Source organism: Oncorhynchus nerka, linkage group LG10 (assembly GCF_034236695.1).
Source record: "Oncorhynchus nerka isolate Pitt River linkage group LG10, Oner_Uvic_2.0, whole genome shotgun sequence".
Lineage (NCBI taxonomy): Eukaryota > Metazoa > Chordata > Actinopteri > Salmoniformes > Salmonidae > Oncorhynchus > Oncorhynchus nerka.
Genome location: NC_088405.1, coordinates 72421444 through 72445302, shown reverse-complemented (window position 1 = coordinate 72445302; position 23859 = coordinate 72421444). Strand labels below are relative to the sequence as shown.

General features: G+C 42.1%; 1 protein-coding gene across 1 annotated transcript in view; it reads left to right on the top strand.

The window, feature by feature from the left end:
- Positions 1-966: 966 nt before the first annotated feature.
- The window catches only part of bckdk (branched chain ketoacid dehydrogenase kinase), a 34218-nt gene continuing 11325 nt past the window's right edge, over positions 967-23859 (top strand). Inside the window, exons 1-7 of the mRNA XM_029671247.2 lie at positions 967-1354; positions 3743-3811; positions 10561-10671; positions 17788-17835; positions 19880-19999; positions 20117-20215; positions 21111-21184. Coding sequence (XP_029527107.1) covers positions 1112-1354; positions 3743-3811; positions 10561-10671; positions 17788-17835; positions 19880-19999; positions 20117-20215; positions 21111-21184 — 764 coding nt within the window. The 5' untranslated portion in view covers positions 967-1111. The remainder of the gene's footprint in view (positions 1355-3742; positions 3812-10560; positions 10672-17787; positions 17836-19879; positions 20000-20116; positions 20216-21110; positions 21185-23859) is intronic.

The window sequence follows — 23859 nt, the reverse complement described above, 5'->3', positions numbered from 1 at the left end:
GACAGCATGCCCTCCGATTTGACACACTGAACTCTGTCTGCAAAGTAATTGGTGAACCAGGCAAGGCAGTCATCCGAAAAACCGAGGCTACTGAGTCTGCCGATAAGAATATGGTGATTGACCGAGTCGAAAGCCTTGGCAAGGTCGATGAAGACGGCTGCACAGTACTGTCTTTTATCGATGGCGGTTATGATATCGTTTAGTACCTTGAGCGTGGCTGAGGTGCACCCGTGACCGGCTCGGAAACCAGATTGCACAGCGGAGAAGGTACGGTGGGATTCGAGATGGTCAGTGACCTGTTTGTTGACTTGGCTTTCGAAGACCTTAGATAGGCAGGGCAGGATGGATATAGGTCAGAGTTCAGCATGTCGGAGCTCAGAGATGATAGATGAGTTTCCCACAAGTAATTACCAGTTGGAGGGCCGTCAATTCAAATTTTCCTATTTGTATGTGGTAAAAACCATCTTCCCACGTGTAACTCCATTCTTGGTATACATACATAGGCCAACACTTTTGCAATTTCTGTGTATCTATTCGAGGGGGAAACCTAAATGTGTTCACTGGTGCTTGAGCAATTCCTTTTAAGCACATTTCCCCTTGTGGTGAAATGTGCTTAACATTTTGACCTCATTAAATGTATATCATGGTACACTAATTACATGGAGAGAAACAGAAAGTAGTGGCTCTTATTTTCTTTTTCTTTATTTTGCTCAACTGGTGACCAACTTATTTAGCATAATCCTTTGCATTGTATTGGACTATGCCAAATAAATTCTGTATATATATATAAACCTGTTTTTATAAACATTCATTGACATGGAAAAGAACATTGTGTGCTCTTCCTGCTCCCTCAGTAACGTTACCAGTAAATTGTGGGAGTGGAAATACCCTATTCCCGCCTCTCGTCTCTGCGATTGGTTAAACCAACACGTCTTCTGACAAACACTGTTGCAGGCTGGTCAATCTCTTCATATAAAGACCATTCTGTACTCTTCATGAGGCAGTAAGCGTGTCTTTGTGCAAGGGTGGCCTAATATAATGGCCTGTTGAGACAGTAAATATTTTAAACAATCTCAGGACAGGACTCTGTCCTTGTTAATTGATTTTCAAAATGCGTCGCAGAGTGACAGGTACTGCGTTTGAGATGCTGGGCTGTGGTGGTACTATCACGACCCCGAGGGTGAGAAGGCTTTTGCTTGCCCCCATCACGAAAACAATCACCCCCACCTCGACAGACAACGAAAGATTTCGTTCTACATCTTCAATACAGGGATATACCGAACTGGCACGAGAGAGGTCCAAAACCGTTACGTCGTTTTACAACCAGTCTGCAATCGATGTCTCGGCAGAAAAGGTAAGGAAATTCTGTAAACCAAACTTGCCATGGTTGCCCATGCAGTACTAAGCCGCAGCACTGGCTTTAAGGAGCTAGCTAGATGACGTTGGCTAGCGCAGTTAACAAGCGTAGTAAAGGGAAGCGCTGTAACCAGCTAGCTACAGTAGCTGTTGAGAACACGTATGGTTAGCTAGAATCGTTGGTAAGAATGTTTGTAACGTATGTATACACTCGTGGATTGCTTTGGGGTAGATATTCTGCTAGCTATAGTAACAAGCAACTGTAACTACCACCATGTGAAATAACAGCAAAAGTGCCAGACTTGCTCGCTTTATAGCCTAATTTAGGTATTATTAAAATATAGATTTGTTAATTTAACTACCTAGCTAGTATCGTTTGTGATTAGTGGGAGTGAACAACACGGGTATAGACACAAGGGTCAATCCAAGGTCAGTAAATTAACCTAGACAGAAATTAGTCAGCGGACAATAAATTATATGATAGGACTAGTAAACGAGATGGGAACTGGTAGTATCCTACTTTTTCAAGAGTTTACCAGATAATTTTATATTTCAGCTTATCATTCACCAGATCATGAAACGACCGAGAAAATCAATAACATGGTCATGTGGCTGCTGTATTTGTGTGTGACTGCAGCTAGCAACCTACATAGTTTTCATTCCTATTTGACTAGGTAGTGGGACATGTGCAGGGCCTTCATTAACTCAAATAGTGAAACCATTGTGCTAACAATTACAAATCCTTATGTAATTCATGTCCCAGACATTATTTGGCACCAGCAGCCCAGGGCCCACATTTAAAAAAAAATCATGTTTACAAACAATTTTGGTCATTAGTTGAATCTCATTATTAAACCAGTGACACTACCTCCTCAAAGGATAGAAGTGGCATAAGCCAATGTCATGCTATATATATATATATATATATAGCAGCACATTTCAGACATACATTGGTATGTGCTTTACAGAATAAAAAAATTAAACTATGAAGAGAACCTCATATTTACTACACAACAAACATAAGATAAAAAACAAAAGAATGGGACAAACTGAATTTGAGCAAAGATAAAAAGATTGCGTTTTAAGGTCTCTTTTTTTTTTTTTGTATATATATATTTCATCTATAATTTCTGCCCCCCCCCCCCCCAGGTTCTCTGGCAGGCTATTCCAGAGGATGATAGTTAAAAGGACCTGAGTGACCTACTGGGTACATTTATTGCAGTGCACAATTGTGAATTGATTTAAGACCAATAGAAGAATATTACAATTAATTCTGAAACTCACAGGCAGCCAGTGCAGAGACCTTTAAAAACGGCATAATGTGTGATCTCTGCCTTGTCTTGGTCAGTACCCGTGCTGCAGGATTCTGTATGTTTTGGAGTTGAACAATGGCTTTCTTGGGTATACCAGACAGGAGAGCATTACAGTAGTAATAAAAGCATGGATGAGTCTCTCTGTATCAGCCTGAGAGAAACGGCCGCACCTTGGCAATGCTTCTCAGGTGGTAAAAAGCTATTTTGGTCACATTCCTAATGTGTGATTAAAAATGTTGTTCAAAATTGAAAAAAATAAAACCTAGATGTAATTAGTTGTGATTACCATCATACTGAAGGTGACTTGGTAAGGGTTTCTCTCTCTCTCTCAGTAACACACTGCAATCAGTTACAGTTGAAGCTCACATCCACTACAAGACCATGGTGCTCACCTATGGAACAGTAAGAGGAACTGCCCGTCCCTACCATCAGGCTATGCTAAAACCCAACCCGAGCACTCCGTTCTGCCATACCTCATGTTTCTTGGCCCTCCCACCCCTATGGGAGGGCATCTCCCGCTCAGCCCAGTCCAAGCTATTCTCTGTCCTGGCACCCCAATGGTGGAACCAACTTGCCCCTGAAGCTTGGACCGCAGAGTCCCTGCCCATCTTCTGAAAACATCTGAAACTCTGCCTCTTCAAACAGTATTTTAAACAATAGCCCATCTCACCCCCACCCCCCCATTCTAGCGCTGACTCTACTGACAGCTACGTTAATGAGGGAAAAATGTACGTTCTATGCCTGTGATATGTGGTTGTTCCCTCCTAGCTATCTTAAGATGAATGCACTAACACTAAGTCCCTATGGATAAGAGCGTCTGCTTGAATGACTAAAATGTTTAAAAAAAAAATATATATATATATATATATATATATTGCTGACAGTCACATGCACTTCACATGCCAAAGGTAGAAAATATGTTGTTGGGTAAACTCATTGTTCTTGGGAGATTGGGTTATTGTGTCCGGTATCCGTATCTAATGAAATCACAACAGAGTTGTCTGCTTGTGTCCACTAATATTGTAGGCCTGGTTAAGTGGATTTCTTAAACTGTTTTTCTCCTCTCTCCGCAGGCCTCAGTCCGACTTACACCAGCCACCTTGCTCTACGCTGGGAAGTCTCCAGATGGACACCACATCCTGGTAACTGACCACTCTGTCCAGTCATTGTAGCATATTTTATGGTTATTTCTCATCATATTAGGCTGAATACATGCTTTGTCTTTGTGATTGATGACTGCCTTGAAGGTTACTTGATAAGTGATATCTTTATACACACTTTAAAGTGGTCTATAGAGTAAACAATTTGTCCGACATCTGTCTTTTTACCGTATGCTGCTTTACGAATGTTATCTTGCGAGAACGTTTACGTGTAGCTCTCCATCACTGGACATATCATTTGATAAGACTAAAGGGCGAGCTATTATGATTTTTTAATACCAATTATTGGAGGACCAAAAAAGCTGATGCCGATTAATCGGACATTTTTAAATTGTTTAAAATGTATTTTATTTATATACAGTGGGGAGAACAAGTATTTGATACACTGCCGATTTTGCAGGTTTTCCTACTTACAAAGCATGTAGAGGTCTGTCATTTTTATCATAGGTACACTTCAACTGTGAAAGATGGAGTCTAAAACAAAAATCCAGAAAATCACATTGTATGATTTTTAAGTAATTAATTAGCATTTTATTGCATGACATAAGTATTTGTTCACCTACCAACCAGTAAGAATTCTGGCTCTCACAGACCTGTTAGTTTTCTTTAAGAATGTAACGACGTTCTTCGTTTGTCGAAAAAGAGGACCGAAATGCAGCGTTGTGGTTACTCATGACTTTAATGGAAAAGTGACACATGAAATAACTATACAAAACAACAAACGGAACGTGAAACCTAATTACAGCCTATCTGGTGAAACTACAGAGACAGGAACAATCACCCACGAAATACACAGCGAACTCAGGCTACCTAAATACGGTTCCCAATCAGAGACAACGAGAATCACCTGACTCTGATTGAGAACCGCCTCAGGCAGCCAAGCCTATACAACACCCCTAATCAGCCGCGATCCCAAATACTACAAACCCCAATACGAAAATACAATAACATAAACCCCTGTCACACCCTGGCCTGAACAAATATATAACGAAAACACAAAATACAATGACCAAGGCGTGACAAAGAAGCCATCCTGTTCTCCACTCATTACATGTATTAACTGCACCTGTTTGAACTCGTTACCTGTATAAAAGACACCTGTCCATACACTCAAACAGTCTCCAACCTTTCCACAACGGCCAAGACCAGAGAGCTGTGTAAGGAGATCAGGGATAAAATTGTAGACCTGCACAAGGCTGGGATGGGCTGCAGGACAATAGGCAAGCAGCTTGGTGAGAAGGCAACTGTTGGTACAATTATTAGAAAATGGAAGAAGTTCAAGATGACGGTCAATCACCCTCGGTCTGGGGCTCCATGCAAGATCTCACCTCGAAGTGCTTCAATTATCATGAGGAAGGTGAGGGATCAGCTCAGAACTACACGGCAGGACCTGGTCAATGACCTGAAGAGAGCTGGGACCACAGTCTCAAAGAAAACCATTAGTAACACACTACGCCATCATGGATGAAAATCCTGCAGCGCACGCAAGGTCCCCCTGCTGAAGCCAGCGCATGTCCAGGCCCATCTGAAGTTTGCCAATGACCATCTGGATGATCCAGAGGAGGAATGGGAGAAGGTCATGTGGTCTGATTAGACCAAAAAGCTCTATTTTTGCCTCAACTCCACTCGCTGTGTTTGGAGGAAAAAGGATGAGTACAACACCATGCCAACCTTGAAGCATGGAGGTGGAAACCTCATTCTTTGGGGATGCTTTTCTGCAAAGGGGACAGGACGACTGCACCGTATCGAGGGGAAGATGGATGGGGCCATGTATCGCAAGATCTTGGCCAACAACCTTCTTCCCTCAGTAAGAGCATTGAAGATGGGTCGTGGCTGGGTCTTTGAGCATGACAACGACCCGAAACACACAGCCAGGGCAACTAAGGAGTGGCTCCGTAAGAAGCATCTCAAGGTCCTGGAGTGGCCTAGCCAGTCTCCAGACCTGAACCCAATAGAAAATCTTTGTAGGGAGCTGAAAGTCCTTATTGCCCAGCGACAGCCCCGAAACCTGAAGGATCTGGAGAGGGTCTATATGGAGGAGTGGGCCAAAATCCCTGCTGCAGTGTGTGCAAACCTGGTCAAGAACTACAGGAAACGTATGATCTCTGTAATTGCAAACAAAAGTTTCTGTACCAAATATTAAGTTCTGCTTTTGTGATGTATCAAATAATTGTCATGCAATAAAATGCTAATGAATTACTTAAAAATCATACCATGTGATTTTCTGGAATTTTTTTTTAGATTGTCTCTCACAGTGTAAGTGTACCTATGATAAAAATTACAGACCGCTACATGGTTTGTAAGTAGGAAACACTGCCGATTTTGCAGGTTATCAAATACTTGTTCTCTCCACTATGTATTTATGTACAGTGCCTTGCGAAAGTATTCGGCCCCCTTGAACTTTGCGACCTTTTGCCACATTTCAGGCTTCAAACATAAAGATATAAAACTGTATTTTTTTGTTGTGAAGAATCAACAACAAGTGGGACACAATCATGAAGTGGAACGACATTTATTGGATATTTCAAACTTTTTTAACAAATCAAAAACTGAAGAATTGGGCGTGCAAAATTATTCAACCCCTTTACTTTCAGTGCAGCAAACTCTCTCCAGAAGTTCAGTGAGGATCTCTGAATGATCCAATGTTGACCTAAATGACTAATGATGATAAATACAATCCACCTGTGTGTAATCAAGTCTCCGTATAAATGCACCTGCACTGTGATAGTCTCAGAGGTCCGTTAAAAGCGCAGAGAGCATCATGAAGAACAAGGAACACACCAGGCAGGTCCGAGATACTGTTGTGAAGAAGTTTAAAGCCGGATTTGGATACAAAAAGATTTCCCAAGCTTTAAACATCCCAAGGAGCACTGTGCAAGCGATAATATTGAAATGGAAGGAGTATCAGACCACTGCAAATCTACCAAGACCTGGCCGTCCCTCTAAACTTTCAGCTCATACAAGGAGAAGACTGATCAGAGATGCAGCCAAGAGGTCCATGATCACTCTGGATGAACTGCAGAGATCTACAGCTGAGGTGGGAGACTCTGTCCATAGGACAACAATCAGTCGTATATTGCACAAATCTGGCCTTTATGGAAGAGTGGCAAGAAGAAAGCCATTTCTTAAAGATATCCATAAAAAGTGTTGTTTAAAGTTTGCCACAAGCCACCTGGGAGACACACCAAACATGTGGAAGAAGGTGCTCTGGTCAGATGAAACCAAAATTGAACTTTTTGGCAACAATGCAAAACGTTATGTTTGGCCTAAAAGCAACACAGCTCATCACCCTGAACACACCATGCCCACTGTCAAACATGGTGGTGGCAGCATCATGGTTTGGGCCTGCTTTTCTTCAGTAGGGACAGGGAAGATGGTTAAAATTGATGGGAAGATGGATGGAGCCAAATACAGGACCATTCTGGAAGAAAACCTGATGGAGTCTGCAAAGACCTGAGACTGGGACGGAGATTTGTCTTCCAACAAGACAATGATGCAAAATCTACAATGGAATGGTTCAAAAATAAACATATCCAGGTGTTAGAATGGCCAAGTCAAAGTCCAGACCTTGAAAAAAAGAACTGAAAACTGCTGTTCACAAATGCTCTCCATCCAACCTCACTGAGCTCGAGCTGTTTTGCAAGGAGGAATGGGAAAACATTTCAGTCTCTCGATGTGCAAAACTGACAGAGACATACCCCAAGTGACTTACAGCTGTAATCGCAGCAAAAGGTGGCGCTACAAAGTATTAACTTAAGGGGGCTGAATAATTTCTTCAGTTTTTGATTTGTTAAAAAAGTTTGAAATATCCAATAAATGTCGTTCCACTTCATGATTGTGTCCCACTTGTTGTTGATTCTTCACAAAAAAATACAGTTTTATATCTTTATGTTTGAAGCCTGAAATGTGGCAAAAGGTCGCAAAGTTCAAGGGGGGCGAATACTTTCGCAAGGCACTGTATGTACAGTGGGGCAAAAACGCATTTAGTCAGCCACCAATTGTGCAAGTTCTCCCACTTAAAAAGATGAGGCCTGTAATTTTCATCATAGTACACTTCAACTATGACAGACAAAATGAGAGAAAAACCCCCCAGAAAAATCACATTGTAGGACTAAAGGAATTTATTTGCAAATTATGGTGGAAAATAAGTATTTGGTCAATAACAAGTTTCTCTCAATACTTTGTTATATACCATTTGTTGGCAATGACAGAGGTCAAACATTTTCTGTAAGTCTTCACAAGGTTTTCACACACTGTTGCTGTTATTTTGGCCCATTCCTCTAGAGCAGTGGTGTTTTGGGGCTGTTGCTGGGCAACACGGACTTTCAACTCCCTCCAAAGATTTTCTATGGGGTTGAGATCTGGACCTTGAAATGCTTCTTACGAAGCCACTCCTTCGTTGCCCGGGCGGTGTGTTTGGGATCATTGTCATGCTGAAAGACCCAGCCACGTTTCATCTTCAATGCCCTTGCTGATGGAAGGAGGTTTTCACTCAAAATCTCACGATACATGGCCCCATTCATTCTTTCCTTTACACGGATCAGTCGTCCTGGTTCCTTCGTAGAAAAACAGCCCCAAAGCATGATGTTTCCACCCCCATGCTTCACAGTAGGTATGGTTTTCCTTGGATGCAACTCAGCATTCTTTGTCCTCCAAACATGACGAGTTGAGTTTTTACCAAAAATATCTTTTGTTTTCACTTGACAATATGACATTTGGAGAATCTTCTTCTGGATCATCCAAATGCTCTCTAGCAAACTTCAGACGGGCCTGGACATGTACTGGCTTAAGCAGGGGGACACGTCTGGCACTGCAGGATTTGAGTCCCTGGCGGCGTAGTGTGTTACTGATGGTAGGCTTTGTTACTTTGGTCCCAGCTCTCTGCAGGTCATTCACTAGGTCCCCCCCGTGTGGTTCTGGGATTTTTGCTCACCGTTCTTGTGATCATTTTGACCCCACAAGGTGAGATCTTGCGTGGAGCCCCAGATCGAGGGAGATTATCAGTGGTCTTGTATGTCTTCCATTTCCTAATAATTGCTCCCACAGTTAATTTCTTCAAACCAAGCTGCTTACCTATTGCAGATTCAGTCTTCCCAGCCTGGTGCAGGTCTACAATTTTGTTTCTGGTGTCCTTTGACAGCTCTTTGGTCTTGGCCATAGTGGAGTTTGGAGTGTGCGGTTTGAGGTTGTGGACAGGTGTCTTTTATACTGATAACAAGTTCAAACAGGTGCCATTAATACAGGTAACGAGTGGAGGACAGAGGAGCCTCTAATCAAAGAAGAAGTTACAGGTCTGTGAGAGCCAGAAATCTTGCTTGTTTGTAGGTGACCAAATACTTATTTTCCACCATAATTTGCAAATAAATTCATTAAAAATCCTACAATGTGATTTTTCTGGATTTTTTTTCTTCTTCTGATTTTGTCTGTCATAGTTGAAGTGTACCTATGATAAATTACAGGCCTCATCTTTTTAAGTGGGAGAACTTGCACAATTGGTGGCTGACTAAATACTTTTTTGCCCCACTGTGTGTGTGTCTGTGTGTAATGACAATTACAACAATACTCAATGAACACTTATTTTAAATGAATATAATACATAAATAAAATCAATTTAGTCCCAAATAAATAATGAAATATGTTCCATTTAGTTTAAATAATGCAAAACAGTGTTGGAGAAGAAAGGGAAAGTGTAATATGTGCCATGTAAAAAAAGCTAACGTTTAAGTTCCTTTCTGAGAACATGAGAACATATGAAAGCTGGTGGTTCCTTTTAACATGAGTCTTCAATATTCCCAGGTAAGAAGTTTTAGGTTGTAGTTTTTATAGGAATTATAAAACTATTTCTCTCTCCATTTGTATTTCATATACTTTTGACTATTGGATGTTCTTATAGGTACTTTAGTATTGCCAGCCTAATCTCGGGTGTTGATAGGCTTGAAGTCATAAACAGCGCTGTGCTTCAAGCATTGCGAAAAGCTGCTGGCAAATGGAGGAAAGTGTAGTTTGAATGAATGCTTACGAGCCTGCTGCTGCATACCGCCGCTCAGACTGCTCTATCTAATCATAGACTTAATTATAACACACAGAAATACCAGCTTTGGGTCATTAATATGGTCAAATCCGGAAACTATAATTTCGAAAACAAAACGTTTATTCTTTCAGTGAAATATGGAACCGTTCCATATTTTATCTAACGGGGGGCAACCCTAAGTCTAAATATTGCACTGCATTGATTATATGCAACGCACAACAAGCTGGTTAAGCTAGTAATATCATCAACCATGTATCGTTAACTAGTGATTGTTAAGATTGATTGTTTAAAAAAAATGTGTTTAGTGCTAGCTAGTAATTTACCATGACTTCTTGCTGCTTGCACTCGAGTAACAGATGGTCAGCCTGCAACGCAGTTTCCTCTTGGAGTGCAATATAATTGGTCATAAACGGCATCCAAAAATGACGATTACGATAGTTATGAAAACTTGAAATTGGCCCTAATTAAACGCCCATTCCGATTATTTGGTCAACCTCTGGATAAGACTATACTACTCTAAATAACCTGAGTCATATCTGAAGATGTCTGATTTTTCTCTGGTGTAAAACCGGTTTGACTGGTAGTGAAGTTCAAAATTCAAGGGGATTCCTTTATTAGCCTAGTCATTTGAGATCACTTTGCCTTGCACTGTATTGTCCACGTTGTGTATGCGTCTCACCCTATCATCCTGTGTCTGTAGAGCAGTGCCAAGTACTTGCACAAGGAGTTGCCTGTACGGATCGCTCACCGTATCAAGGGCTTCCGCAGCCTGCCCTTCATCATTGGCTGTAACCCCACCATCCTGCAAGTTGTGAGTTCCTTCTGTTTTATTTATTTTCTCTCCCTTTCTCCCTCTTGATGTTGAGGTCTCTCTCTGGTGCTTCTCTCTTTGTCAACATGTCTGGTTTACCTTTCTGGTGTAGTAACGCTCCTTTGCGATTTGCCAAACTTTCAGGACAAGCCTCATTCCAATCATTGTAAATGTATGGGACAGGAGGGCGCCAGAAACAGCATTGAGTCAGTGCCAATGTGCCGATCAAAATACACTGAGTATACCACACACTAAGAATAGAACTTCACTTTCCATGAGATTACCCAGGTGAACCTGGCAGCGTAGCCTAGTGGTTAGAGTGTTAGACTAGTAACCAAAGGTTGCAAGTTCAAATCCCCGAGCTGACAAGGTACAAATCTGTCATTCTGCCCCTGAACAAGGCAGTTAACCCACTGTTCCTAGGCCGTCATTGAAAAATAAGAATTTGTTCTTAACTGTCTTGCCTAGTTAAATAAAGGTACAATTAATAAAACCCAGGTGATCCCTCATTGATGTCACTTGTTAAATCCACTTCAATCAAGTGTAGATGAAGGGGAGGAAAAAGGTTAAAGAATTATTTTTAAGCCTTGAGCAAATTGAGACAGTTGAGACATTGATTGTATGTGTGTGCCATTCAGTGTGAATGGGCAAGACAAAAGATTTAAGTGCCTTTGAACACACCGGTTTGAGTGTCAAGAACTGCAACACTGCTGTGTTTTTTTCACGCTCGAGTTTACCATGTGTATCAAGAATGGTCCAACACCCAAAGGACATCCAGCCAACTTGACACAACTGTGGGAAGCATTGGCGTCAACATGGGCCACCACTCCTTTGGAATGCATTCGACACCTTGTCGAGGCCATGCCTGACACATTGAGGCTGTTCTGAGGGCAAGGGGGGTGCACTCAATATTAGGAAGGTGTCCCTAATGTTCGTTATACTCTGTGTAGACTGACTTTTGACAGTCATTCATTGAGAATGCACTTGTTACAAAACACTAGAGCTGGGAGACGTGTACAAAAATCCATATCTCAATAAATTGATAGAATTTTTAATTTTCTAACTCAGCAAATAAAGAAACATCCTCTCACTGTCAACTGTTTATTTTCAGCAAACTTAACATGTGTAAATATTTGTATGAACATAAGATTCAACAACTGAGACATAAACTGAACAAGTTTCACAGACATGTGACTAACAGAAATGTAATAATGTGTCCCTGAACAAAGGGGGGGATGTCAAAATCAAAAGTAACAGTCAGTATCTGGTGTGTCCACCAGCTGCATTAAGTACCGCAGTGCATCTCCTCCTCATGGACTGCACCAGATTTGCCAGTTCTTGCTGTGAGATGTTACCCCACTCTTCCACATTGGTACCTGCAAATTCCCAGACATTTCTTGGGGGGAATGGCGCTAGCCCTCACCCTACGATCCAACAGTTCCCAGACGTGCTTGATGGGATTGAGATCCGGGCTCTTCACTGGCCATGGCAGAACACTGACATTCCTGTCTTGCAGGAAATCACGCACAGAACGAGCAGTATGGCTGGTGGCATTGTCATGCTGGAGGGTCATGTCAGCATGAGCCTGCAGGAAGTATACCACATGAGGGAGGAGGATGTCTTCCCTGTAACGCACAGCGACGAGATTGCCTGCAATGACAACAAGCTCAGTCCGATGATGCTGTGACACACCGCCCCAGACCATAACGGACCCTCCACCTCCAAATCGATCCTGCTCCAGAGTACAGGCTTCGGTGTAACACTCATTCCTTCAAAGATAAACGCGAATCCGACCATCACCCCTGGTGAGACAAAACCGCGACTCGTCAGTGAAGAGCACTTTTTGCCACTCTTGTCTGGTCCAGCGACGGTGGGTTTGTGCCCATAGGCAACGCTGGTGATGTCTGGTGAGGACCTGCCTTACAACACTTCTACTGGCCCTCAGTCCAGCCTATTGCGGACAGTCTGAGCACTGATGGAGGGATTGTGCGTTCCTGGTGTAACTCGGGCAGTTGTTGTTGCCATCCTGTACCTGTCCTGTAGGTGTGATGTTCGGCTGTACCGATCCTGTGCAGGTGTTAAACGTGGTCTGCCACTGAGAATGATAAGCTGTCTGTCCTGTCTCCCTGTAGCGCTGTCTTAGGTGTCTCACAGTACTGACATTGCAATTTATTGCCCTGACCACATCTGCAGTCCTCATGCCTCCTTGCAGCATGCCTAAGGCATGTTCACGCAGATGAGCAGGGACCCTGGGCATCTTTCTTTTGGTGTTTTTCAGAGTCAGTAGAAAGGCTTCTTTGGTGTCCTAAGTTTTCATAATTGTGACCTTAATTGCCTACCGTCTGTAAGCTGTTAGTGTCTTAACTACCGTTCCACAGGTGCATGTTCATTTAATTGTTTATGGTTCATTGAACAAGCATGGAAAACAGTGTTTAAACCCTCTACAATGAAGATCTTTGAAGTTATTTTGATTTTTACGAATTATCTTTGGAAGACAGGGTCCTGAAAAAGGGCTGTTTCTTTTTTTTTGCTGAGTTTATTTACAGTTGTAACACTAATGTGCACCACAGTTTTTGTTACTATCCTTTAAACTACTGCTACTTGTTTGATGGTTGTAGCCATCAATTGTCCCATTAACAATCACCTATATTGGCAAACTATTTCATCTCAAACTTCACATTTTCTAGTTTAGGCTACTTATCGTAATGAACGATATTAGCAAAATGCCTGAAATGTATGGTCGGTGTTGCTCATTTTCGGTTTATTTTCCCAGCTCTACATAAAAGCCTGCTAGCATTTATTTGCTAAGCTGCATGTCTTAGCTTCCTATATTTTGTGAGATGGGCTTCTTAATAAAAAAACATGCGCCAGAGAAAATTGTTTTATGTAGAGGTGCTGACTAATGGCAAATAAGCTATAAAAATAGAGTTACACACTGTGTATATATAGATATATATTAGTTGAAGTCATAAGTTCACATACACCTTAGTCAAATACATTTAAACTCCGCTTTTCACAATTCCTGACATTTAATCCAAGTAAAAATTCCCTATCTTAGTTCAGTTAGTATCACCACTTTAATTTAAGAATGTGAAATGTCAGAATAATAGTAGAGAATTATTTCTTTCATCACATTCCCAGTGGGTGAGAAGTTTACATACACTCAATTATTATTTGGTAGCATTGCATTTATATTGTTAACTTGGGTCCAACGTTTTTGGTAGCTTCCCACAATAAGTCGGGTGAATTTTGGCCCATTCCTCCTGACAGCTGGTGTAACTGAGTCAGGTTTGTAGGCCTCCTTGATGGCACATCCGCTACGGAGCCGCAGTCAAACGACCACCCCTCATCACTGTCAAACGCTCCCTAAAACACTTCTGTGAGCAGGCCTTTCTAATTGACCTGGCCCGGGTATCCTGGAAGGACATTGACCTCATCCCGACTCTTTTCTCTGTATATATCAATGATGTTGCTCTTGCTGCGGGCGATTCCCTGATCCACCTCTACGCAGACGACACCTTTCTATATACTTCCGGCCCGTCCTTGGACACTGTGCTATCTAACCTCCAAACGAGCTTCAATGCCATACAACACTCCTTCCGTGGCCTCCAACTGCTCTTAAACGCTAGTAAAACCAAATGCATGCTTTTCAACCGTTCGCTGCCTGCACCCGCACGCCTGACTAGCATCACCACCCTGGATGGTTCCGAGCTTGAATATGTGGACATCTATAAGTACCTAGGTGTCTGGCTAGACTGTAAACTCTCCTCCCAGACTCCTGTCAAACATCTCCAATCGAAAATCAAATCTAGAGTCTGCTTTCTATTCCGCAACAAAGCCTCCTTCACTCACGCCGCCAAACTTACCCTAGTAAAACTGACTATCCTACCGATCCTCGACTTCGGCGATGTCATCTACAAAATAGCTTCCAACACTCTACTCAGCAAACTGGATGCAGTTTATCAGTGCCATCCGTTTTGTCACTAAATCACCTTATACCACCCACCACTGCGACTTGTATGCTCTAGTCGGCTGGCCCTCGCTACATATTCGTCGCCAGACCCACTGGCTCCAGGTCATCTACAAGTCCATGCTAGGTAAAGCTCCGCCTTATCTCAGTTCACTGGTCACGATGGCAACACCCACCCTAGCATGCGCTCTTGCAGGTGTATCTCACTGATCATCCCTAAAGCCAACACCTCATTTGGCTGCCTTTTCGTTCCAGTTCTCTGCTGCCTGTGACTGGAACGACTTGCAAAAATCGCTGAAGTTGGAGACTTATCTCCCTCACCAACTTCAAACATCTGCTATCTGAGCAGCTACCCGATCGCTGCAGCTGTACATAGTCTATCGGTAAATAGCCAGCCCATTTTTACCTACCTCATCCCCATACTGTTTTTATTTATTTACTTTTCTGCTCTTTTGCACACCAATATCTCTACCTGTACATGACCATCTGATCATTTATCACTCCAGTGTTAATCTGCAAAATTGTAATTATTCACCTACCTCATGCCTTTTGCACACAATGTATATAGACTTTTTTTCCTACTGTGTTATTGACTTGTTAATTGTTTACTCCATGTGTAACTCTGTGTTGTCTGTTCACACTGCTGTGCTTTATCTTGGCCAGGTCGCAGTTGCAAATGAGAACTTGTTCTCAACTAGCCTACCTGGTTAAATAAAGGTGAAATAAAACATGCTTTTTCAGTTCTGCCCACATTTTCTATAGGATTGAGGTCAGGGCTTTGTGATGGCCACTCCATTACCTTGACTTTGTTGTACTTAAGCCATTTAGACACAACTTTGGAAGTATGCTTGAGGTCATTGTCCATTTGGAAGACCCATTTGCGACCAAGCTTTAACTTCCTGACTGATGTCTTGATGTTTCTTCAATATATCCACGATTTTCCTGTCTCATGATGCCATCTGTTTTGTGAAGTGCACCAGTCCCTCCTGCAGCAAAGCACCCCCACAACATGATGCTGCCATCCCGTGCTTCACGCTTGGGATGGTGTTCTTAGGCTTGCAAGCCTCCCCCTTTTTCCTCCAAACATAACGATGGTCATTATGGCCAAACAGTTCTATTTTTGTCATCAGACCAGAGGACAGTTCTCAAAAAAGTACCATCTTTGTCCCTATGTGCAGTTATAAACCATAGTCTGGCTTTTTAATGGCGGTTTTTGGAGCAGTGGCTTCTTCCTTGCTGAGCGGCCTTTCAGGTTATGTCGATATATGACTCGTTTTACCGTGGATATAGATCATTTCATACCTGTTTCCGCCAGTATTTTCACAAGGTCCTTTGCTGTTATTCAGGGATTGATTTGCACTTTTAGCACCAAAGAGCGTTAATCTCTAGGACACAGAACATGTCTCCTTCCTGAGCAGTGTGACGGCTGCGTGGTCCCATGGTGTTTATGCTTGCGTACTATCGTTTGTGCAGATGAACATTGTACCTTCAGGCATTTGGAAATTGCTCCCAAGGATGAACCAGACTTGTGGAAGTCTACAAAGTTTTGTTTCTGAGGTATTGGCTGATTTCAGAGGCACTGAGTTTGAAGGTTGGCCTTGAAATACATCCACAGGTACACCTCCAATTGACTCAAATGATGTCAATGAGCCTATCAGAAGCTTCTAAAGCCATGAGATAATTTTCTGGAATTTTCCAAGCTGTGTAATGGCACAGTCAACTTTGCATGTAAACTTCTGACCCACTGGAATTGTGATACAGTGAAATAATCTGTCTCTAAACAATTGTTGGAAAAATGAGTTGTCATGCACAATGAAGATATCCTTGCCAAAACTATAGTTTGTTAATATGAAATTTGTGGAGTGGTTGAAAAACAAGTTTTAATGACTCCAACCTAAGTGTATGTAATCTTTGTGTGTGTATATATATATATATAACTCCCAGTAAATTATTGGGTAAATCACCAACTCTTTATTATGTAACAAACAATGGCCCCTCACTCTATGCCTATGGAACTGTAATCAATTCAATTAAGTCATTAGTCGATCAGCATACAAAGTTTCGGCTTGAGAACTAAGTTATTCTATAGAGCTAGAGTTGATGGGCCATCTGTGACATTGGAGGTTTTCCTTTTGTCTAGCTGCCATGTGCAGTGTTAAGCTTTTTCTACTCCTCCCTCTGTCCTCTCCTCCCTCCCCATGGCCTATTTACCTCATCTAAGCGCCTTTAAAATGGATGAACTTTTACCTAGATTTTTCTCCCACAGCACCAAGGTGCTTTTGTGTAATGAAATGGTGCCTGGAATGTGTCGTAAAGAAGCATGTATTGTCTCCAGAATATTCTCCTTCCAACTAATAAATAAGAATAGCAAACAATTGTGTGGGGAATTTCATATTAGTAGTTTCGACACCCTTACCAACAACTCATAACCAGTGATTCACAAATGATTGTACATTGTTTATTTTAATACATATATTTTTTTAAATATGTGGTAATATTATCCATTCACTCAAACAACTTGTCAGACTCCAGCCACCCTAGTCATAGACTGTTCTCTCTTACTGCATGGCAAGTGGTACCGAGGCATCTAAACAGCTTCTACCCCCAAGCCTTAAGACTCCTGAACATCTAGTCAAATGGCTACCCAGAATATTTGCAGGGCCCCCTTCACCCACTCTTTTCACCACTGCTACTTTCTGTTGTCATCTATGCATAGTCACTTTAATAACTCTACCTACATGTACATACTACCTCAAATAACCGATGCCTCCGCACATTGACTCTGTATTGTTACCCCCTGTTTACAGTCTCGCTATTATTTCACTGTGCTCTTTAATTACTTGTTACTTTTATCACTTATTCTCAACTGTATTGCTGGTTAGGGGCTTGTAAGTAAGCATTATATTGTTAGGTCTACACCTGTTGTTTTCGGCGCATGTGACTACATGTACAATTTGAACAAGGCAGGATTTAAGCAGTTGTGCATTTGAGACATATTGGAAGACTAGGCTATATCCTCTTAAACATCCTTTCTGTTCTTGGACTGTAGGCCAGGACACCATGGGATGTGTTGAGGCCCACTTATGGGGGCTTGGGAGGAGGGGAAATTCTAACCAACACCCCTTGTCTATTTCCTTCTCCTGCAGCATGAGCTCTACATTCGAGCCTACCACGTGTTGAGTGACTTCCCAGCAGTGAGTAGTCACAAACAGCCACACAGCGAGGGGTTGGGTTGGCCAAGTTCAAGTGCTTGACCACCAGGGCTTCCATATTTCTCTGTCCCAGTTTCTGTGGAGCTGGAGAGGCTGTCAGACTGGCATGCATGCAACTCCTCCAGGCTGACTAATGTATTTGTTTGTCTGAAAGTGTCATTGCTTGGCTGAAAAGTATAGTATTTTGAATGGATATTTTGATTCTATAACGGCAAGATTTGCAACAAATACAGTTGAGATAAAATGACCACTAAGTTGAACAAAACATGAGTCACTGTCATTTCCAAGATTTTTCCCCTTTCCAAGAAAAGTAATACGTGGTATACAGAGGATAGAAACTTCTTGACTACAGTGTCTTCGGAAAGTATACAGACCCCTAGACCTTTTCTAAATTTTGTTGTGTTACAGCCTTATTCTAAAATGGTTTAAATAAATAAAAAATCCTCCGCAATCTACACACACTACCCCATAATGAAAAGGGAAAACAGGTGTACAATTATTTATTTTTTAAAATTTTTTGCAGATATGTGTGGTATGTGTGTGTGTATATATATATATATATTTTTATATATATATATATATATATATATATATATATATATATTTTTTTAAGCAGTTTTTATTTACTTAAGTATTCAGACCCTTTCCTTTGGGACTCGAAATTGAGCACCGGTGCATCCCGTTTCCATTAATCATCCTTGATGTTTCTACAACTTGGGAGTCCACCTGTGGTAAATTTAAATTGATTGGACATGATTTGGAAAGGGACACCTGTCCCACAGTTGACAGTGCATGTCAGAGAAAAAAAACAAGCCATGAGGTCGAAGGAAAATGTCTGCAGGATTGAAGGTCCCCAAGAACACAGTGGCGTCCATCATTCTTACATGGAAGACGTTTGGAACCACCAAGACTCTTCCAAGAGCTGGCCGTCCGACCAAACTGAGCAATCGGGGGAGAAGGACCTTGGTCAGGGAGGGGACCAAGAACCCGATGGTCACTCTGACAGAACTCCAGAGTTCCTCTGTGGAGATGGGAGAACCTTCCAGAAGGACAGCCATCTCTGCAGCACTCTACCAATCAGGCCTTTGTGGTAGAGTGGCCAGATAGAAGCCACTCTTCAGTAAAAGTTTGCATAAAGGCACCTAGACTCTCAGACCTTGAGAAACAAGATTCTCTTGTCCGACGAAACCAAAATTGAACTCTTTGGCTTGAATGCCAAGGATCATGTCTGGAGGAAACCTGGCACCATCCTTACAGTGACACATGGTGGTGGCAGCATCATGCTCTGTGGATGATTTTCAGACTAGTCAGGATCGAGACAAAAATAAACAGAGCCTGCTCCAGAGTGCTCAGGTTCGCTTTCCAACAGGACAATGACCCTAAGTACACAGCCGAGACAATGCAGGAGTTGCTTTGGGACAAGCCTCTGAATGTCCTTGAGTGGTCCAGCCAGAGCCCAGACTTGAACCTAATTGAACATCTTTTGAGAGACCTGAAAATAGCTGTGCAGCAATGCTCCCCATCCAACCTGACAGAGCTTGAGAGGATCTGCAGAGAATGGGAGAAACTCCCTAAATACAGGTGTACCAAGCTTGTAGCGTCATACTCAGGAAGACTTGAGGCTGTAATCGTTGCCAAAGATGCTTCAACAAAGTACTGCGTGAAGGGTCTGAATACTTTTGTAACTGTTTTATTTTTCATACATTTGCAAAAATTTCTAGACCCGTTTTTGCTTTGTCATTATTGGGTATTGTGTGTTCCCCCCCCAAACTATTTTAGAATGAGGCTGTAACGTAAAAGAAAGTGAAGGGGTCTGAATACTTTCCGAATGCACTGTATATTTAGTTATTTTTAATGGTTGTATGGGTGTGTATGTATATTAACAGTTGATTCCAACCCGTTCTGTAAGTGAATTTTACTCTAGTGGAGAAATTGTCCTATTCATCTGATAGGAATGGAATTCATCCCAACTCTGATTTTGATAATGGTCAGATTTGTTCTGATTTCACTATGCATCGTCTGTCAGATCAAGGACCAGGAGATGGAGGCTCGCTACAGTAAACTGGTGCAGCAGCTCCTGGACGACCACAAGGACGTAGTAACTCTGCTGGCCGAAGGCTTCAGGGAGTGTCGGAGGCACATTCAGGTAATGGCCATATGTAGAAGTTCTAATTTGGTTATTGGAACTGTGTTTTGTAATGTGACCGTAGGTTTTAAAGAATGGTGTATTCCTGGCCTTAAGAGTGTGTGTATTATGTTCCAGGATGAGACCCTGGTCCGTAACTTCCTGGACACCACCCTCACCTCCCGCCTGGGGATCCGGATGTTGGCCACACACCACCTTGCCCTGCACGAAGAAAACGTATGTCTCGCATCCACCTTTTAGTCATTAATTGCTAACAGATGAAAAAATGTTATTATTGAGGAAAGGAACATGTATGGTATTATTACATTTTTATGTATTATAATTTGAAGAGGCAAAGCATTCTCAGAACGTGGTTATTTTCACACTATAAACATGTGCCAACCAGCACATGAACCCAATGTTTCACTCTGGAGCCTTTGACAAGGGCGTGCTTGCATAAATCCAACCTGTCCGCAACCCATACTTTTAGTTTGGATTATAAGTATTATTTAAAAAAACATCTGAATAGTTTGTGCAGTTGTATAGTTTCCTGGGTTCTCTCCAAATATCCACACACACGCTAGCTCCCCGGTGCATTAAAATGCAGTGTCACTCCTGATTCCAGATCCTGCACCACTCATGCGAGCTAACAGGAAAAACTAAGCACGAGATGGAGAAAGCCGTTATTATCAGTGCAGTCTGCTGGCCCCATGACTTTTACGAGAGCCCAGTTTTGTATCCTTATTTTAACCATGTAAAGCAGGCTGGCGGTGTTCAGGATGATGAAGCATGTTTGCCAGTTCTGGAGACTCCCTGACTCAGGGTAGCATTGTGTTAGTTACCTGATACTCCTGCCAAGATTTATGATTTTGTTACCCAACAACACTTAGGCCTAAATCTCTCCCGCTATTTATTGTAATCCACTCCTTTCACAGCTCAGACCTGGTTTCTTTCTGAAACATTGGTCAAATGACTGGTTACTGTTTTGTGAGATTACTGTATTATGCTAATACATTCTGGCCATTGAACTACATTGCGCATTGACCTGAAATTTGGCAAACATCCTCTGTTTAGCATGTCAGTAATAAAGCTTGTGCATCTCCTCTTATATACCTTTCATCTTTCTTTGCAGCCTGATTTTGTGGGCATCATCTGCAGGCGACTTTCCCCCAAAAAGATCATTGAGAAATGGGTTGATTTTGCAAGGTGAGTGGTGTGTTTCGTTACCTTATTATATTGTTGGTTTAGAATAATCTCCCACTACGTCTGGATTAGAACATGCAGTTGACATACACTTAGGTTGGAGTCATTAACTCGTTTTTCAACCACTCCACAATTGTCTTCACAAAATAGATGGCATCATGAGAAAGGACAATTATGTGGATATATTGAAGCCACATATGAAGACAGTCAGGAAGCTAAAGCTTGGTGGCAATGGGTCTAAGGTGTCAACAGTCTTTAGACATAGTTTCAGGCTTTTATTTTGAAAAACAAGCGTGAAAGATCACATTGCGTAAGTGGATAGGTGGGGGCTCTGAGTGAGTTTTGCGCTACAGAGTAAAGCGGCCATTGTTTCTCCCGGTGTTTTTGAAAAACCTACACACCTGTTTGAGATATTATCGAATATATATTTAAAAAACATGAGGATTGATTATAAAAACGTTTGACATGTTTCTGTGGACATTATGGATATTATTTGGAATATACGTCTGCGTTGTCGTGACTGCTCTTTCCTATGGATTTCTGAACATAACGCGACAAACAAACGTCGGTATTTTGGGTATAAAAATTATCTTTATGGAACAAAAGGAACATTTGTGTAACGGAGTCTCGTGAGTGAAAACATCCGAAGATCATCAAAGGTAAACAATTTGATTGCTTTTCTGATTTGTGACCTAGCTACTTAATGCTTAGTGTACATAATGTTATGTTATGCTATCGATAAACTTACACAAACGCTTGGATTGCTTTCACTGTAAAGCATAATTTCAAAATCTGAGACAAGTGGATTAACAAAAGGCTAAGCTGTGTTTTGCAATATTGCACTTGTGATTTCATGAATATTAATATTTTTTTAGTAATATTAGTTGACTGTGGCGCTATGCTATTCAGCGGTTGCTGACGAAAATGATCCCGCTAACGGGATGGGTAGCGTCAAGAAGTTAAGGACAACAAAGTCAATATATTGGAGTGGCCATCACAAAGCCCTGACCTCAATCCTATAGAACATTTGTGGCCAGAACTGAAAAAGCGTGTGCGAGCAAGGGGGCCTACAAACCTGACTCTGTTACACCAGCTCTGTCAGGAGGAATGGGCCAAAATTCACCCAACTTATTGTGGAAGGCTACCCAAAACGTTGGACCCAAGTTAACAATATAAAGGCAATGCTACCAAATACTAATTGAGTGTATGTAAACTTCTCACCCACTGGGAATGTGATGAAACAAATAAAAGCTTAAATAAATCACTCTACTATTATTCTGACATTTCACATTCTTAAAATAAAATAAAAATAGGGCTTCACAGCAAGAAAATCCAGCAAGCGCCAGGACCGTCTCCTAAAGATGATTCAGCTGCGGGACCGGGGCACCACCAGTACAGAGCTTGCTCAGGAATGGCAGCAGGCAGGTGTGAGTGCATCTGCACGCACAGTGAGGCAAATACTTTTGGAGGATGGCCTGGTGTCAAGAAGGGCAGCAAAGAAGCCACTTATCTCCAGGAAAAACATCAGGGACAGACTGATATTCTGCAAAAGGTACAGGGATTGGACTGCTGAGAACTGGGGTAAAGTAATTTTCTCGAATCCCCTTTTCCATTGTTTTTTTGGGGCATCCGGAAAAAAAGCTTGTCCGGAGAAGACAAGGTGAGCGCTACCTCTTCTCTTTCTATTCTGGTTAGGGCCATTTTGTGCTGTTCTGTGAAGGGAGTAGCACATAGTGTTGTACGAGATCTTCAGTTTCTTGGCAATTTCTCGCATGGAATAGCCTTAATTTCTCAGAACAAGAATAGACTGACGAAATTCAGAAGAAAGGTCTTTGTTTCTGGCCATTTTGAGCATGTAATCGAACCCCACAAATGCTGATTCTCCAGATACTCAACTAGTCTAAAGAAGGCTGTTTTATTGCTTCTTTAATCAGGACAACAGTTTTCAGCTGTGCTAACATAATTGCAAAAGGGTGCAGTCGTCTTAAGGCACTGCACCGCAGTGTCACTAGAGATTCTAGGTTCGAGTCCAGACTCAGTTGCAGCTGGCCGTGACCGGGAGACCCATGGGGTGGCGCACAATTGGCCCAGCGTCGGCCGAGTTAGGGGAGGGTTTGGCCTGCAGCGATGTCCTTGTCCCATCACGCACTAGCGACTCCTGTGGCGTGCCGGTTGCAGTGCACGCTGACACGTTTGCCAGGTGTACGGTGTTTCCTCCGACACTGGTGTGGCTGGCTTCTGGGTTGTGGGCATTGTGTCAAGAAGCAGTGCGGCTTGGTTGGGTTGTGTTTCGGGAGGATGCACGGCTCTCGACCTTCACCTCCCCCGAGTCCATACGGGTGTTGCAGCAATGAGACAAGACTGTAACTACCAATTGGGTAGAAAAGGGTAAAGAAAAAAAAATGTCCAGGACTGTTAAAGGTGTCAGTCCTATATTTAGGAAATATAATAAAGCTCAGGAAGTGTGTGTGTATATTATTTTTAATTCTTTGGGGGGTAGGCACACCTCTCCATACTTCCATATATATATTATTTTGTACTGGTTACCTTACGACAAGTCTTGTTACATTTGTGGGTGTCGTAGAGTAAAATGTGAGACTCTCCTTTCCACAGTTTGTAGCCTAAACGGTTCAGACGCTACAGATGGAAAGGGGAAAAGTTGTCATATCGACACTACT